Consider the following 17532-nt stretch of genomic DNA (forward strand, 5'->3'; position numbering starts at 1 on the left):
AATAGTTTAAATAAATATGAGTATAATGGAAAATGTCTTAATTTAATTTAAATACCCAGTTTGTTAGTGATATTTTTTATAAGAATAAATTCTATTTATTCAAATCATCCAAATTAAAAGTTTATTTATTTAGTTATCATTAATATGACATTTCCAATTATTTTTAGCTTAATTCTTTACAAAAATAAATAATTATAACAAAAAAAACTTAAATTAGTTGATTGACAATAATTTTATTTCTTAGTTATTCTATCAACGATGCTTAAAATAAATTTTATACATGAATCAATCAATTAAGGATGTTTTTACTATTAATTACACATAGGTTTTTACAGTTTGTTACGTATTATTAGAAAATAAAATAACGTATTAAAGTAATTAGTTTATTAGCGAAAGAAAATAGATTTACTAATTGTCCATTTTTATTAAATAAATATCTATTTGTTGTGTTCTAAAAGTCATCATCAGCAAGTTTTTACAGATATATACAGCTTGAAATAAAGTTTACAAAAATGGGCATACCAATATAAGAAAGTTGACACATTTAATTTTCTCTTATAAATATAATCTTAAATTCTTCTATGACTGTTGTTAATTTTTTAAAGAATAACTATTTAATAGTTCGTGGATTCGATCCCAGCTTTCCAAAGACTCCCCGTGTAGTAAATGGTTAATGGCACGTTAAATCTGTCGAGTCGCAAAGTCCTCCATGAACTGATCCAGGAGTTTCTTTGTCTTCTGGATTCGTTCAAAATTACAAGACTGCGGAGTTGAACTTTAGTAGTCGTAAACCCAAAAATTGGACCAGCTTTTCAACGACGAATATAAATTAAATTAAAAAAAATATATATAAAATGAAAAAATAATAACTAATGAATACAAGTAAATTCAAAATATAATATCCATTTGCTTTTGGTACATTTTATTATACTATTATTTATTTGAAAATATTTTAAAAGTTAAATTTGTCTTTAAAAGGCTACCACGGATGGTACGAATTTATAATTGTGGTTCTAAATTTACTTTGTAGGAATTTAGAGTTTTGAAACTTACTTTATTGTTTAAAGTTCTAAATACTAAGACATCATTTGACAAGCTACATCTATAAATTACCTATCCACCCCGACCCCGAGGTTCAGGACATAACCCGTAACGATTATGCTTAGTTTTTAAATAAGTAATTAAAAGTAAGCACATTATTCCTCATCGAGTGGTTAAATTTTCAATGATATTTGAAATTGCGTATTTTCGCTGCGTACATCTTCCAAAACACGCATTTTGAGCTATGCTCATTTTCGTAATCCCATATTTTGAGGTTTATCCATTGTTATGTGCACGTATTTCGATCTGTTTCCATTTTCATAAACACGTATTTCAAGCTGTGTCCGTTTTCATAAACAAGCATTTCGAGCTGTGTCCATTTTCGTAAACACGCATTTCGAGTTGTGTCAATTTTCGCAAACACGCTTTTCGAGTTGTGTAAAGATTTAAAAACTCACCGGTGACATGCTGCCTAATTCTAGAGGGTAGTTTTTGGATTATTTCGGTTTAAAAATCGGATTTGACTAATTAAATTAAAAAAAATGATTTTATGAGAGTAAATATAGATAAAGATTTTGAAGTAGTTGCTATATTGTGTCACTTTTTATGCCTATTGTTATTCTTCCAAATTGAAGCGGTCAATGCTCAAAAGGGTACGTATCTGTATCATTAAAAAACGGTACGTGTACATACTGTACGGTACAAATCTGTACTTTCGAGAAAAATCAAAGAGAAAAAAAAACTGTGGCAATTTTTGGAAAGATTGTTTTAATTGCTTCCAAACTTTTGGATTCTATTCAATAGGCAATCTAGAAAATTACTCGGTATATGATAATTGGTGATTGATATTTCAAAACCAACAAAAAACTTATTTCGTATTTTATAGTTGAAGTGGTCAATGTTGAAAGGGGGTGTGCAACATTTTTACGAAAATAACTGTACATAACATGTCATTATTTTATTTTAAAAGAGCTAAATTAATAAACTAATATAACAGAGTGTTTAAGAAACAATTTTTTTCCCATTCGCTCCTCTTAAATATCGAAACATCCACAATCTTCTGCTTAAAAACACTAAAATCTGAATACTAAAATTTATGAAAAAGTGCTTAACGTCAATAATTTTGAAGTTAGAGCTTTTAATTCCCTTAATATTTCATCACTTAATTTTTAGAGAGCTAAATTAATAAACTCTTAAAATAGACAATTTTAAAAAAAATGTATTTCCATTTGCTTAATTCTTTCTCTTTCTATAAAAGTACATACAACGATACTTGTATGCATTTTAATGGATTGTATGTTTTTGTATTATGAGGTTTTGTCTTATTATATGTATTTTGTCTTATTTTTATGTATTTTTATGGAACGAGTTCTTTCCATAAAAATACATACAACTGTCATTGTATATTCATGGATTGTATGTTTTTGTATTGTGCTTTTTTGCTTTATGGATTGTATGGATTGAATGTTTTTATGTATTTTTATGGAACGAGTTCTTTCCATAAAAAATTCATACAACGATAGTTGTATGTGTTTTTATGAATTGTATGTTTTTGTATTGTGAGGTTCTGCTTTATGGATTGTATGGATTGAATGCTTTTTTGTATTTTTATGGAACGAGTTCTTTCCATAAAAATACATAACAACGATATTGAAATAATAATGATTTCGTGAAACAGTGTTTAATCTCTATAAATTTAAATTTTAAGTATTCATTCCCTTAACACTTATTTATTTTATTTTTAAAGAGAGAAATTAATTAACTAATAAAAAAGAGAATATTTTAAAATCAACTTCTTTTCATTCGCCATTTTCTTTAAATACATAAGCACCCGCCAGTTCCCTTTCTAAAAATACACACAACGATACCTAAATAATAATGTTTCAGTGAAAGAACTTTTGGTTAAAGAAAGCTGCACGTAGTTGGCAAAAAATATCTCTTGAGCACTATTCAAAATAGAAATATTCTTCTCACCTTCCTCTGCTGTGGTGATGTGCACTGCTTGGCTGGGTTCACTCCATCCAATACCATTCTCAGCCATTACCCTCACGTGGTAACTGGTAACAGGCCTTAAACCTCTCAAAATGGCGGAAGTTTCCCGGCCAGAAATGGTGGATGTCCTATCATTGTCTCCCCAAGTCTCTGCAGTAAATGGTACACGTGATGTTGAATGTTAATGGGAAGATCGTGCATGCGGAATAAAACTTTCAGTATCGAAAGGAAAGTTACTTGAATATTTACCAGAGGAGAGCTTGTGCTGCACTTTGTAGGACACTATAGGGCTGTTACCAGAGTATGGAGCTGCCCATCGAATCGTGATTGTACGGCTCCCGATTTCCGTAGCCAGGATGTTTCCTGGACTGTCTGGAGCTTCTGTAAATAAAGTTAGTTATGTGTGGTATAGTTTTTCGAGTTTATTAAGTTTGAATAGAGCGAGTGATGGTTAGTTTCTGCTTATGGTTTATTTTATCTATAATTTATGCAAGAAAGTGGTCTGTCTTCTACACTGCTGAAAAAATCAAATCACGGTAAAATAACTCCTTATTAAATTATGGTAAAAAGAATCATTACTCAGGATGCTGGTACTTTTAATTGTAAAATCCATTTCTCCCGGGACATTTTACGGAGCAAGGAATTTCAAATACCATAATTTTTACAATAATAACTACCGTAAAATCACTCGAATTAGATAAATATTACTGTGAAAATTACGGTACAATATTTTGTGGTAAAAATGGATTTTGCGAATGCTGCACCCGATGGGTTGGTACTTCATACCGCACTTTAATCTGGATTTTTTACAGTATATGCAAATTATATCATAATGTAGTAATAACATGGAAAGAAATTTGTGGTAAAGTTACCGCGTTGTGTGGCATTTTCATTTCAAGTAAAAACAAACCATAATTAGTAAAACTGAAAATATACTTTATTTAAGCCATTCATTTGTTAATTTTTCTATCGTATATTCGGGTATTCAAAACTTCATGTCTTATAAACACATATTTAGTAAAAAATACAAAACTGAAAAATAAATTTAACTGAATAAAGATTTTTATGTTATCCGCGAATACAGGTTTTTATGCATGGCATTATAACAAAATTACTACATTTTAGTACGTTTACCAAATTTCATTATATATTATTAAACCATATTTTATTGTTAATTTTATCGAAATCATAACCAAAGTGCTTCGGTAAAAATTACCGAGTTTTTTGTGTTCTCATAGAGCCAAAACATGCTAAATATCACCCTATTCTGGTAATTTTAAACACATTTTTTTTCTCGGTGAAAGTTGAGGCAACGCGGAAACGATCGACGATTAGTTTGCGGAAGCTGAAATTTAGGATTGCATTATTAGATGCATTATTAATTTTGGAAATTGTGTACTGTAACTCGAAACTTTTAGCATGTCTTATTTCAATTATTTAAAGCGCATTGGCTCAATTTATGCTGTTTACGACTCTTTAATATAAATTTAAAAAATCTTTTATCAGTTACCGAAAAGTTATTGTAAAATAGAATTTTTTTTTCCGTTTTCCAAAAAAAAGAAAAAAAAAAGAATAATTTAAAGAAAAATTTAAACTTTAGTAATTGAAAAATAAAAATTAGAATACATCATACATCAGTAATACATCAATAATATTAAATTTTATACTTATTGTGCAAAAGGTAGTGGAATCATAAATATTCAAAAGTTTTTGTTAATAAAAATAAGAACAGGTATACGTTATAAACAGTAATTTAGACCTAAGATGGGCTGTTGTGTTCCTTTATTTTAATAATAATTAAATTATTTTAATAAATAGTTAAGTAATTCTCAGTGCTTTATCATTCACTAGTTGAGAGTTATTTTGATCTTAATACTTTCAGTGTTATTAGTAAAATCTTAGCTCTTATTCGTTCATGATTTGCCATTTTGCATTTAAATATCAAAATTAATTATCTAAGTAAAATTCTGAATTCGAGCTAAATAAACTTTAATATATTTCTTAAAAAATGTTCTATTTAAACATTTGCACACGTTTTGATACTCTTTTGAAGATTACCATCCAGGAACTACTGTGTGATGTCGTTCATCACACATTCTCTCCCTTTGCCTCTTTTATTTTACCAATTACTCAATTAAGCACATTTACTTTGGTAACTTTTGTTACTTGTTAACATTTTTATCAGTTAAGTTTATCTCTCTAAGTAAGCTATAAGCTAGTTCTCTCATCTTGATATCTTCCTCTTTTATGCTTTGAATGCTTCTAGAATGTTTCAGAACAGTTACCTTCTGATGAAATTTTAATGGATATATCAGTATAATGTTATTTGATAATCTTGTTCTAAAAGATTGTTTCCGGGATTTTAAAAGGTTGCGACTCTCAGCCAATATGATTTTTATGTTCGTCTGATAAATAAAATGAGGATATTTCCGTATCGTGATCTATCTCGCCAACTACACTCAACAAGGTGCCAAATAGGTTTTAAACTTTCAAATTTTGTTTAAAAAAGCATGTAGATGTTTGTCCGGTGGTGGCTACGAGTTATACCTTTCAAGTTGATCCCTTTCCGTGATGTTTTTTTTTAGTTTCTCGCTGGCCACTGCCGGAAGTTTTCAAGACTTGGCGATTATTCTGCCACAGATCACGATACGGAAATCTCCCCAATAAAATAAAGAAAGAAGATTGAAATGAAAAGAATCAAAGTCATTTTGTGGTTTATTTCTGCATATTTCCACATTCTGTGATTCAGGTAATTCTTCATACTGATTTAGACGAAAAGAAGGGCAATTTTAATGTCATTTTTAATGTTTCCAAATTACTACACTATACACTAGCGACATTTTTAGTTGGTGCGATAGAATTCTGGTTGTCTGACCGTATGAGGTAAAAGCAGTTAATAAACCGTTTTTCTCGCAGTTAACATTTTATAATATAACAATTAAGTAAGTAAAGTAAGTAAGTAAGTAAAATAACAATTAAGTAAGATGTTATTTACTCAGTTTTTCCGAGAAATTTCAAACAGTGCTCAGTTTGGGAAGCTTTCGCAAATTACCATCAGAAAGTACTTTTTTATAAGAAAGCAATAGCTTATTAAAAAGGCTATTTTTATGTCATTTTTGCCACTTTAATGGTTTTCAGTCCCAACACACTAGTGGCATTTAATGCAGACTGTGCGTTGATCTTACTTGCGGGGTGAGTATTCATTAAAATTTTAGAGTCATATTCCGTCATATTTAACGTTCTATGAACATTTCACATGGTGGTGAATTTTTTTATTGTATTAAAAATAAGCAACGATAAGAATGTTAGCGAAAACAATAACTTCTGTAGTTATTGATAGCAAATGTACGTCACAAAACAAAACATATGAAATAAAGAAGATCTAAGGCTATAAGTAACTAAATATTTAATGTCAACAATAATTTAAATAATATTATTTTAAAAATATTGTCAATAAAGTTAACGATTATTATTTAGAATTTAGTAATATTTAGAAATTCATAGAATGTTAGAGAAATTACTTTAATGTAGCACAAATAGTAATAGCAACATAAATTTTTTAAAAATAAAATGCTTTATTTTCAAACACATTGCTATTAGATATAAATGAACGAGAACTTTCAAACAAGACTTTAAAAGTTTCGGATTTAATCATTTGGGAAATGTTTCAAAGATGAATTCGGTGCCTTTCTATGAATAATTTTAGATTATAATTTTCCTTTCTTGATACATTGTGAGTTATGGGCTCAGCTTAGAAATATTTCAATAATTTTGAACTCCTAAGGGGATATGACTTGGGAATTAATGGGAAAGCTTATTCTTGAAAAATCTACATTTTATTTAGCTGATATTAAGGGCGATTTAAAAATATCATTTGAAATATAATTTATATCATTTATTTACTTTTATTTTTTTATTTTGTTTAGAATAGATGACGCACTTATATTTGAAACAGCAATTAAAATTTTACTGAAGGAAAAATAAATCATTATTTAGTTAATCACTATTTAATTACGTTTAAATGAAATATTTCAGTCTAACTATAACTTTGTTATGGGAAACAACCAATTTATATGTCTTAAAACTTTATCGTTTTTGTTTTATGCTGTAGAAAGAAACAAAAAATCATGTATGCAAATAACTATTTTTATTTTGCATTCGTACTTTATTAAACATTCAAATAAACATAATTAGCGCGAGATTTTAAACCGTATCTTTAGTTTCATTGCATAGTTAACAGCATTTATTTACACTGAGAAAAAATTTGGTCAAAACTGCCGGAAAATTTACTACGCTTCTGGCTCCATAGGAACACCAAAAAGAGCTTTGGCAATTATTTAGGTAAAATTAACAATAAAATATAGTCTTATAGTTTGTGATAAAATTTGGTAAATATAGTAAAATTTGATGATTTTATCATGATACCTTAGAGCATAGCATAAAAATCATTTATTCGGTTAAATTTGCTTTTAAGTTTTATATTTTTTACTAAAAGTGTGGTAATACGAGCAGAAAGTTTCAAAATCAGAATTTTCGGTAAACTGTGTTCTTCCGTTTCCCCGGCTACCATGCGAAAGGAAGAATTACCAAATGAATGGTTTAAATAAATGGTTTTACTGTTCAAACCAATGCAATTTTACCAGGTTTTAAGGACGATATTTTTGGTAACTTGACAATTTTATAAACCAAATAATTAGCAGAGACAATTCTTTCATTATGTAGGAAAAAAATGGCATTATTTTAAACATATTCCAGAATTTAATAATAAGAATATAACTGTCTTTTAGTGTAGGAGACAATTGTCTACTCTTTCGCTAGATCTAGAGACATTTTAATCTACCGAAAATCCTCCATACAAATCTTGCAAATTGTACCCGGCTTAGGATACATCATTTAATGACAAAAAACTCTTTTATTTATTTTGAGACATTTTTAAAAGCATTATTAAAAAGCATTTTTAAAAAGAATACGGCAATATCCTTTGCACTTGAAAGTCACCCCTAACATTTAGAAAGGAAGAGAAAACTCCCATACCTTGGACAATAAGTTGTAAATTGGTATCATCTTGTCCATACGCATTTGTCGCTACGCATGTAAAAAGTGCCGAATCTCTTCTATCTACAGAATGAATGGATATTTTTGATATTAGGCTATCCTTTCTACTCTCAGTTGTCATCTCATATCTATAAAAATTAAAATAAAACAAATCATAAGTATATTTTGTTGCTAAGTGTGTTGATAATTTTCGAAAATGTCTGTTTTTCATTTTCAGAAATACAAAAAATACTTATTAGATTTTATATATTTTTTCGATTATTTAAAACATACTAATACAACACAGCAACGACATAAGTCACACATTAATGGAGTCATACATTCTAGTATAACAAATAAAATAAACCACTTTATAAATTTCTGCAATTACTGAATTTAAATTTTAAAAAAAAATGTACAAAGAAGAAAATATAAAATAGTAAGCGAGAGCAATACACAACTAAACAAGTATTAAATTAGTACTTGGATACCTGCAAGTGACATCATTGTAGGTAAATCATGGTATTTATCGATTCAGAAGCCAATCATGTTTGACACACACACATGTTCCTTTGTCCTTAGGTATCCAATAAAATCTGATTTAAATCACATGGTAAGGCATAATTACTTCACTTCTTCTTGAATTGCAAGTACTCAATTAGGAGATATGCAAATTTTGAAATTTTGTTTCTTAAGTTCTGCAAAATATCTGTGCATTCGTGCAAAAATAAGTGTGCAAATTTAAAGTTTCCAGGAATATTTACCAATTACATACATTTTGATTTTATAAAGAAGTAGCTGAAAATATTTAGTTTAATAAGAAGACAAACTAGTTTAGTAAAATAGCTTTGAAAAATAGTAATCAAGTTTGTGCTTAGAGTATTTTGGTTTTGCTTTTCTTGTCTTATTCGTTTGAGTTTTGAGGGTTTGCATACTTGTAAGTGATTCACGAATTGATGAAATATTTAACGGTTTTTTCTGACATGTGATTGCTGGAATAAGAAATTATCTGGAATTTTTGTAGAAATTTTATGTTTAGATCGCTTTATTTTCAAATGAAACAATTTTTTTGCAATTGGGTAGTCTTTTCCAATCTTATTTAATTATTTTTGTACATAAAAAAATAAAGTATAACTTATAAAATTTAAAGGAAGAAACACAAACTTTTTGAAAAAAGAAACTGCGCATTCCTCTCTTTTCACATTTTTTCAGTTGTCATCGCATTAAAAAAAGAAAAAAAAGAAAGATTTTGAAAACAATAAAATTCGCGGTAATAGCAAGTTAAAACAAATCGGATGCATCAAAAAAGTTGTATCAAATGGACGTTTTGAGATTCGTATATTGCAATAAATAATGTAGTCTTAAAAATAGCAAGCATTTAAGCAACGCTAAAATCATTAATTATAACTGCCGAAAAATTGATAAAAAAACGATAGAATTATCGCCTTAAAAAGCAAATTCTCAGATGCGCAATTCGACTTTTCAGTATGATAATATCGTGAAGAATTTATCGAAAAAAATCATGTGAAAATTAATATCAATAACTGCCCAGAAAACAATCTAAATTCCGCAAATTCAGCGCATCATAAAATGATTACTATGATGCGCGATTCGTATTTCGCGTGTCGTAATAATATCGGGGTTTTAAAAATCATGAGAAAATCAATTTCAATTACTGCGAAAAAGAAGATCAGAGCATGGCATAGATTTACAATGCGTTGTAACAAGTGCATTGAAACGTGATTACTCAAATGCGGAATCCGAAATTTCCGAAAAAAATATAAATGATATTTCAAAATTATGCACGAGTGCTGTTACTAGTGATGATCAATTAATATCTTTCTTTAATTTAAGGAATAAATTAAATGCATTATAATAAATAATTAAACTAATTTTACTATTGATTCAACTTGTATTTGTTCTCAAACGTTTTTAAATTTAGTTTAAAAGAAAAAAACATTAATCCTTACGAGTCGGTAGTTCTAAAAAAAATATATATATATATAATAAAAAACAAAGATTGATACGTTTTCTCTTCAAACGAAAGGAAATTCTTAACAATATTAAATTGAACGTAATCTATCTTTAATGTAAGGAATAAATAAAATGCATTATAATCAAAAATAGAACGCGCTTTACCATAAAATATTCAACTTGTAATTTTTTTTGCAAACGTTTTAAAATTTAGTTAAAAAAAACATTTATCCCTATGAATTGGTAATTCTACAAAAACGAAATATTATAAAAAATAAGTATTGATAAATTTTTTCTTCAAACAAAAGGAAATTTTTAGCAATATTAAATTGTACGTAATCTATCTTTAATTTAAGGAATAAATAAAAGGAATAGTAATAAGAAATTGAACGAGTTTTATTATAAAATATTCAACTAGCATTTTTTTAAAAACGTTTTCAAATTTAGTTTAGAAAAAAAACGCATAATCCTTATGAATTGGTAATTCTGAAAAAATTAAATATAAAAAATAAGTATTCATAAATTTTTTCTTCAAACAAAAGGAAATTTTTAGCAATATTAAATTGAACGTGATCCTTTTATATAAAGTAAAATTTTTTTATCACTTTATAATTGGAAAAAAGAAGTTTTAATTTAAAAGAAAAATAGAGATGTTCTTTTTGATGAAATCTTTTATAATGCTGTTTTAAAATGAAAATAAAGAAGTAAAAGCTGGCTATTGTTCTCACCTGGGATCTGAGGCAGGATCAAAAGGTTGTCTGTCCTTACTCCAAAGTATTGTGATAGGGCTTTCGCCAAAGGCTTCACAAAATAGAACACTGCTTTCACCTTTTTTCAAAGTTTGAGCAACAAACTTTCCTTTGAAATAGGCAGCAACTGAAAGATAAAGCATCAAGAAAAAATTTTGAAAAGATATCTATAGACAATCGTCAATCACAAAAAACTAAAGAAATAAAGAAAAAAAAAAACTTTTTTTATATAAAAAATGATATCTTGATTTGAGTTAAAAGAAATTGAGAAACTTTTTATTGGAAATTTTTTATTTTAAAACTCCCGAAAAGAAAATCAATTTAGTTTGATTTCGTCTTGATAACTTATTATTCTTTGTAATAATTTCAATATATATTTTGAAACAATTTTAGCTTACTCTTTTATTATCAATTCACAATAAAGAATGAGTTTTAATGCAATATAACGTGGTTAATTATATAAGTTCAAAATGAAGAGAAAACATGGAAAAAATTACAGAACAATGAAAAAAGGGGAGAAAAAGAAAAATAATAATAAAAATAAATATAATAAGAATCCCCAGAAAAAATCCGGAAAAAAGGGGAAAAATTAATAAAAATCCGGAAAATGAAATATATTATCTTTTCAATCAGCTCACACGATTATATCCGTAAAAAGGAGTGCTTTCTAATATTGTATCAATATAGCCAAAGCAAAATATGTCAATACAAAAGTGTGAGGAGCACTCAAAAAAAATTTTTTTTAAAAAGTTTACAACAAATAGAACACAATAAATAGAACACATTAAGAAAATATTACGTAAAAACATAAAATAAAATATAAAGAAAAAACAGAACTAAACATGAAACGAAATCTCTAAAGCGAGTAGCGAATTCAAATGAGCTTACATGAATGGGAAATTTTTCACGAAGGATATAAAATATTTTCGTAACAAAATTGCAATTTTGCAAAATATGAAACCAAAATCGCAAATTGACGTAAAAGCGTAACTAGAGGAGTTTTGTATTACAGTGCGTTCTTACTGCAGAACTGAAGTGCGTTTGATTTGTTAGTTATATATATATTTTTTTTCTTTCTTTTTCTTATTGCTATGTTTTTCATCACAATCGCTATTAGTTCACATCTTTCGGCAATAACGTATTTGTGCATGATCTAACACTTAAAATTTTTTTGCTTACTGTCTCAGTATTCAGCCTGAGAGAGAACAAATCTTACAAATTAATACATGTTCTGGAAAAATTCCTTTATTTAATTACATATTTCATCAATTAATTCTGCGTTAATGCACAAAAATGTTATTTCAACATTAAAATTATACACATTAAAAGAAAGTTAACGAATAAACAAACAAAAGTGTTTATAAATTAAACTTATGATGCAGTTAAATTCATGAATAAGCAACAACCTGATGAAGAAGACGTCCTTTCCAACGTGGGTAGTCACATTCTATATACTGTGTTTTAAATGTTAAGTCTTTATACTTTTAGAGTTGCTTCCATTTCAGAAAAAACGGCTTCTTAAAAATGATTACTCAAAAACATTTTTTTTCAAAATTCTTTATAAAGCTTTTTTTACTTGCATATTTCTTATATAAATCTGTTCTTAATTTTTCAACTGCTTTTTTTTAATTCATCAAACAATTGGCACAAAAAATTACCATGTTAAATTATTGTTCATTTTGTGTTTCATAGTTATGATTTATATTTACACTGTGAAACCTCAAAAAAAACTGAGAACTCGTAAAGAGAAAAAAAAATTGAAATAGCAATGAAAAAATCCGTAATGACAAAACTGAAGATTTTCTATGAAGTAGTTCATTAGGAATCAAAAATGTTTACGTGTTTATGACCTGTGGAGAGAAAAGAAAACTGCACAAGAATGTTTTATTTAATTTATAAAAGAAGTTAAATAAAGAAAACCCTTTAATTTGAAAAAAAAAATTATAAATTAAATCACGCATAACTTCGGACCAAAAAAGAGGCAATAAGAGAAAGCACAAAATCCCAGTCGAGTCTCAAACGAAAAATGAGCCATTCAACCTAAACCTTAATATTTGCATAAATATATTGATTTTTTTAGATATGTTCCGATTTTTGTAATTTGTTACTAAAGCCTTACTGATGTTTTAAAAATAATTTCTTTTCCAGTTATTATATTACTATTAAGCACATAAAAATATTACTAAGTATGTTTATACAGCTATGTACCCGTAAATAAAGATAAAACAAACATTTATACTTGAATTAAGTATAAGTTTACCGTGAACAGTAAGCTCAATAACTTTACTAAGTCCAGATCCAATGCCATTGGTTGCTTGGCAGAGATAGTAGCCAGCATCATTTTGTTCCGATTCTCGAATCATTAAAGATCCATTTTCTAATGCATGAATGTGGGAATTACTAATGATTGTCTTGTAATCTCTAGAACCAGTGACTGAAAGCAGATAGAGTTAGGAAATAAACAGTTATCAACAAAGTTGAAGACTATGATTTGAAATTAATTTAAACAAAATATCTTTATTTTAAATAATTTTTTATTACAGAAATATGAGAACAGATTAATAAAGGAAATAATACACAAAAAGAAAAACAAATAATATATATTGATGCACCGTAAAAAAATATCTGGTCCTAACAATACTATTACCTTTCTATTCTCATCTGACAAACCGATAACACGTCATGTTTCAAAATAAAGGAAAAAGAATATCCAGATATGTAAGATATCATTAGATATGATTAGAAGGAATTTTTAAGAGTTGACACTGTGTTCACAATAATTAAAAGCTTACTTAAAATTTAAAGTGGCTTATGTATTTGCTTGGAAATTATTATTTTTTAAATTTGTCCTTTAATCTATACTATAAATTTTTATGTTAGTGTTTAAAGTACTAAATTGTAAATATTTTTGATTACCTAGCTGTATTTTAATTTCTAGTTAAATACCAACTTGGAACAAGTATTTTTAGTGGTAGATCAAATTAATATTTTGTATGGAAAATGTGAAATTTTGAAGTGAACTCTTAATCTGAAGTTTTAGAATTGTTTTCAAAAAATCAAAAATTGTTATTTTGCGTTTTAGTAGTCACAAATATTTATTGTATGATATGTTATAATACGTAAGAACAAAAACTTTGATATATTTCAGACTTGTACATTTCAAACTTTGGCTAATCTCTAGTGAACACGGTTTCTAATAAACATAAATTTCAGGTCTATTAGTCAAATAAACTGAGGCTTGACGATTTTATTCCTTCCTTAGCTTTTTCAGTCAGTGTGAGTGATGTAAACTTTTAGCGCAAGATTCATCATTTAGCTATACCTTGCCTACAACTCGGTCAAAAAATTATACAACTTAGTTAAAATTTAATCACTAGGTTAAAATTTATAAGACTTTGTAAAATTCCTAACATAAGGTTGAGTTTGAAGAAACTTGGTTAAAATCAAAACCAAATTAAAACTAAAGTAATGTGGCTGAAATCAATATAACTAGGCAAAAACTGATTAATTTATTAAAATTTGAATTAAATCGAATTATAAAATCCGATGTCTTTGAGATAAATCGTTAAGTTAGGATGTGGTGTGTCTCCAAGGAAAATTGCTAAAGTTCGGAAGTCACAGTTAAAGGACTGTTGTCTTTTAAATTCAAATTTCATATACTGAGTCAGGAAAATATTTTATTGTAAGTGACTCTCTGAAAAAATGGCATCGTGGAGGTGCTTCATTTAAAATTAAATATTTGTGCGTCAAGCGGATGCGCCCAATGATTAGTTTGTTGATAAGTACCTGGGTTTTTCTATTGTAGTTAGTGAATGGTGTAAATGGTTTAATATCTGGTTTGATCTCATGCAATTTGTTGTTTATTTCAGTATTCCAGTTGATCTGTTTGAGATGGGTATGAGAGTCTGCCAATAAATTTCGAATGCCAGGTAAACAGTGTGGTTTATTTGTAAGATTGTGTGCCGTTTCAGCTTTTGAGTCTCTTGTTTCGTTACTCTTAATGCCCATATGTCTAGGAATCCAACCAAATAATTTCGTAGATATTGTTAGTGAATTCAATGTATAACTTTAAAATATGTGGGATAATGGAGTGAGGTTTACAATTAGAATAGCTTTTTCAACCTCATTAATGATTAAATAGAATTTTGGCAGTATTTTTTTTTCAATTACATAAAAATTGTATAGGATTCGAATTAATTTTTCTTAATATTAGACGGATCATATTAATGTGACTTGTAATAAATAAAATCATGTCATCATTTTATAGCATAATTTACTTATCTTATGCTAATCTCATATAGATGTTCGAAATATTATTTTTGTGTGTCTTGAGTTTAGAGTATGCTATGATAATATTATCTTAGCACTTGCAAGTGAAAGAGGAAAATATTAATAGTTTTATAACATTAAAACAGACAAGGAAAGAATATTTGAGATTAAATTTTGATATTACTTAAATTACTTTTATGAAAAAATTACATGGAAATTAATTTTTTTTTTATCTAAGATGAACACTAGTCAAAATAAGAATTCTTCCAAACTGTTTAAATAACTTTTCTGTCCATTCTAAATCTTATTTTCTCAAATTTATTAAAATGCTGTTAAATATGCTTAAATATGCTGTCAAGATCTTTAATATTTTCGTTGGAAATTATTGTTGCTATTTGTTTGTTTTACTGTTAAAAATTTTCTGAAATGGTTAGGCTAACAATTTATTTGCTAATTTACTATATTTAACCAAAATAATAAAAGAAAATTCAAACAGTTAACAGTAAGGGAAAACGCTATTACGTAATATTGTTAAACAATCAGAATTTTATCTGCGCTAACTAGGCCATTTTTATAAAGTCACTTAGTTATTTTTAGCTGGGAACATACCAAAGACGAGAATGTCAATCTGTGAATGCCATAATTGGCTGAAGAGGGGGTTGAATCAACGCCTCCTATAACTGAAAGCCTCCACACGGTTTTTTGTAGGTAGTCCGATCAGACCACTATGAAGTAGTAAAAAAATCACCAAGTAGTGAAAAAATCATTTAATATGATATCTATTAAAAATTAGAAAGTGGTAGCAAATATATGTATAAAAATTTGGTTAATTTATGAATATAATTGGTTTGTCCTATTTACCTGTCAACCACTACAGATTCAATTCTCAAATATATATGATAAATTTCTCTCAAGTACTTTTAAAATAGAATTTGGGTTCATGCACACAAGTGGTTCACCTTTTAAATGATCTGAGCCATCACCTCCTACATTAAGAAGCCTCCACACGGTCTTCTATAAGTAGTCCGCGCAGACTGTTTAAGAAATGAACCAGTTGTGCGCATGAACCCAAAACCTTTTATAAAAGTAATTGAGAGAAATGTATCTTATATATTTGGGAATTGAATCTGTAGTGGTTGACAAGTGAATAAGGCAAACCAATAATATTCATAAATAAAATTAATTTTTAGTCATATATGTGCTACCACTTTCTTATTTTAAATATATTTTGTATTAAATGACTCGTTCGGTAAGTGGATAACCTTCACATTGGTCTGATCGGACTACCTATAAAAAACCGTGTGGAGGCTTTCAGTTATAGGAGGCGTTGGTTGAATCCTAGCTTTGGCACCACAATATTTCTGTCATTCTCTCTCTTCATGTATTCATGGCTCTCTTAGGTGCTTATATGACTCTCTTTCATGCACATATGACTCTCTTTCATGCATCTATGTCAGAGACATAGAGCTGCTTTTTTTGAAAATGTCTAATATCTCCCATATCTCGTGATAGATGGCACTAACAGATAAACTAATTAAACCACATTCCATGATTCATATGACGTAATACAATTCAACCACAACTTAACTATGCCTATTGTCTAATGAAAAGCCTATCATAACTTAATTCCAATGACCAGTTAAATTTTATTTTTATGGTTTTGAAGCAATGCTAGTTGTAAATGGTTACTAAACCATACATTTTGGAATTAATGTGTCTTTAAAATTATAAGTTAAAAACATGGCTTCAAAGTAGAAAAAAATGATCGTTACGGTTAATTGAAAGGACAGACTGTTCCCGTCTATTTTACTGTAATTTTCGAATGCAAAGTCTAACAGCGCATCGAGAGCTTTAATGCTTTGTTAAAAGTTTTTTGTTGTTGTAATGAATGTTTAATACTCACTTTCTGACTTTTCCCACCAAATTCTGGGCTGAGGAAATCCATCTGCTTGGCAGTCAATTATCACATTTTGCCCAACAACAACGGATTTATCCGTTGGTTGGATTTTCCATTGAGGAGGAACTGAAAAAGAAAAGTTATGTGCATTATGAAAAAAGAGTACAAATAATACCGTAAAAATAAGCAATAGTTCATTTAGGGTGATCATATAAAATCGCCGCAAAAAGGAAAAAAAAAACGCTAAATAAGCATGTTTTATAATCGACAATGCCAACCGTCATCTATCAAAAGGTACCTCGTGATTGAATCGAGTTAGCATGTCTTATATACCATTGTCTTATATACCATATTCGTAGTGGTAGTTACGCCACAATACTCCCCCACCAGAATTTTATCAGGGATAGAATTCGATGAACGGATATCACTGGTTGCTGTACTAGTGAAAGACCGGGAGAGAGAGTCATCGTGTTTTTGAGTGCTGAAAGCGAGAGGTGTATTAACTTCACAGTCGTAGTCACTATTGTGTTGCCATTAGCAGTTGACTGTATGCAGGCTGACGTCGTATTTAATCGA

General features: G+C 28.3%; 1 protein-coding gene across 5 annotated transcripts in view; it reads right to left on the reverse strand.

The window, feature by feature from the left end:
• Positions 1–17532, reverse strand: part of LOC122269136 (cell adhesion molecule Dscam1) — a 379155-nt gene that overhangs the window by 61055 nt on the left and 300568 nt on the right. For 3 of the 5 annotated variants that reach the window (XM_071184625.1, XM_071184623.1, XM_071184627.1), the window contains exons 11-15: positions 13051–13224; positions 10770–10917; positions 8068–8216; positions 3283–3414; positions 3016–3183 (exon numbers count right to left, since the gene is read on the reverse strand). In XM_071184625.1, coding sequence (XP_071040726.1) covers positions 3016–3183; positions 3283–3414; positions 8068–8216; positions 10770–10917; positions 13051–13224 — 771 coding nt within the window. Of the gene's footprint in view, positions 1–3015; positions 3184–3282; positions 3415–8067; positions 8217–10769; positions 10918–13050; positions 13225–16962; positions 17083–17532 lie in introns of all 5 variants that reach the window. The other 2 variants (XM_071184626.1, XM_071184624.1) reach the window with 1 other exon arrangement.

The sequence above is a fragment of the Parasteatoda tepidariorum genome, chromosome 8 (assembly GCF_043381705.1).
Source record: "Parasteatoda tepidariorum isolate YZ-2023 chromosome 8, CAS_Ptep_4.0, whole genome shotgun sequence".
Classification (NCBI taxonomy): Eukaryota; Metazoa; Arthropoda; class Arachnida; order Araneae; family Theridiidae; genus Parasteatoda; species Parasteatoda tepidariorum.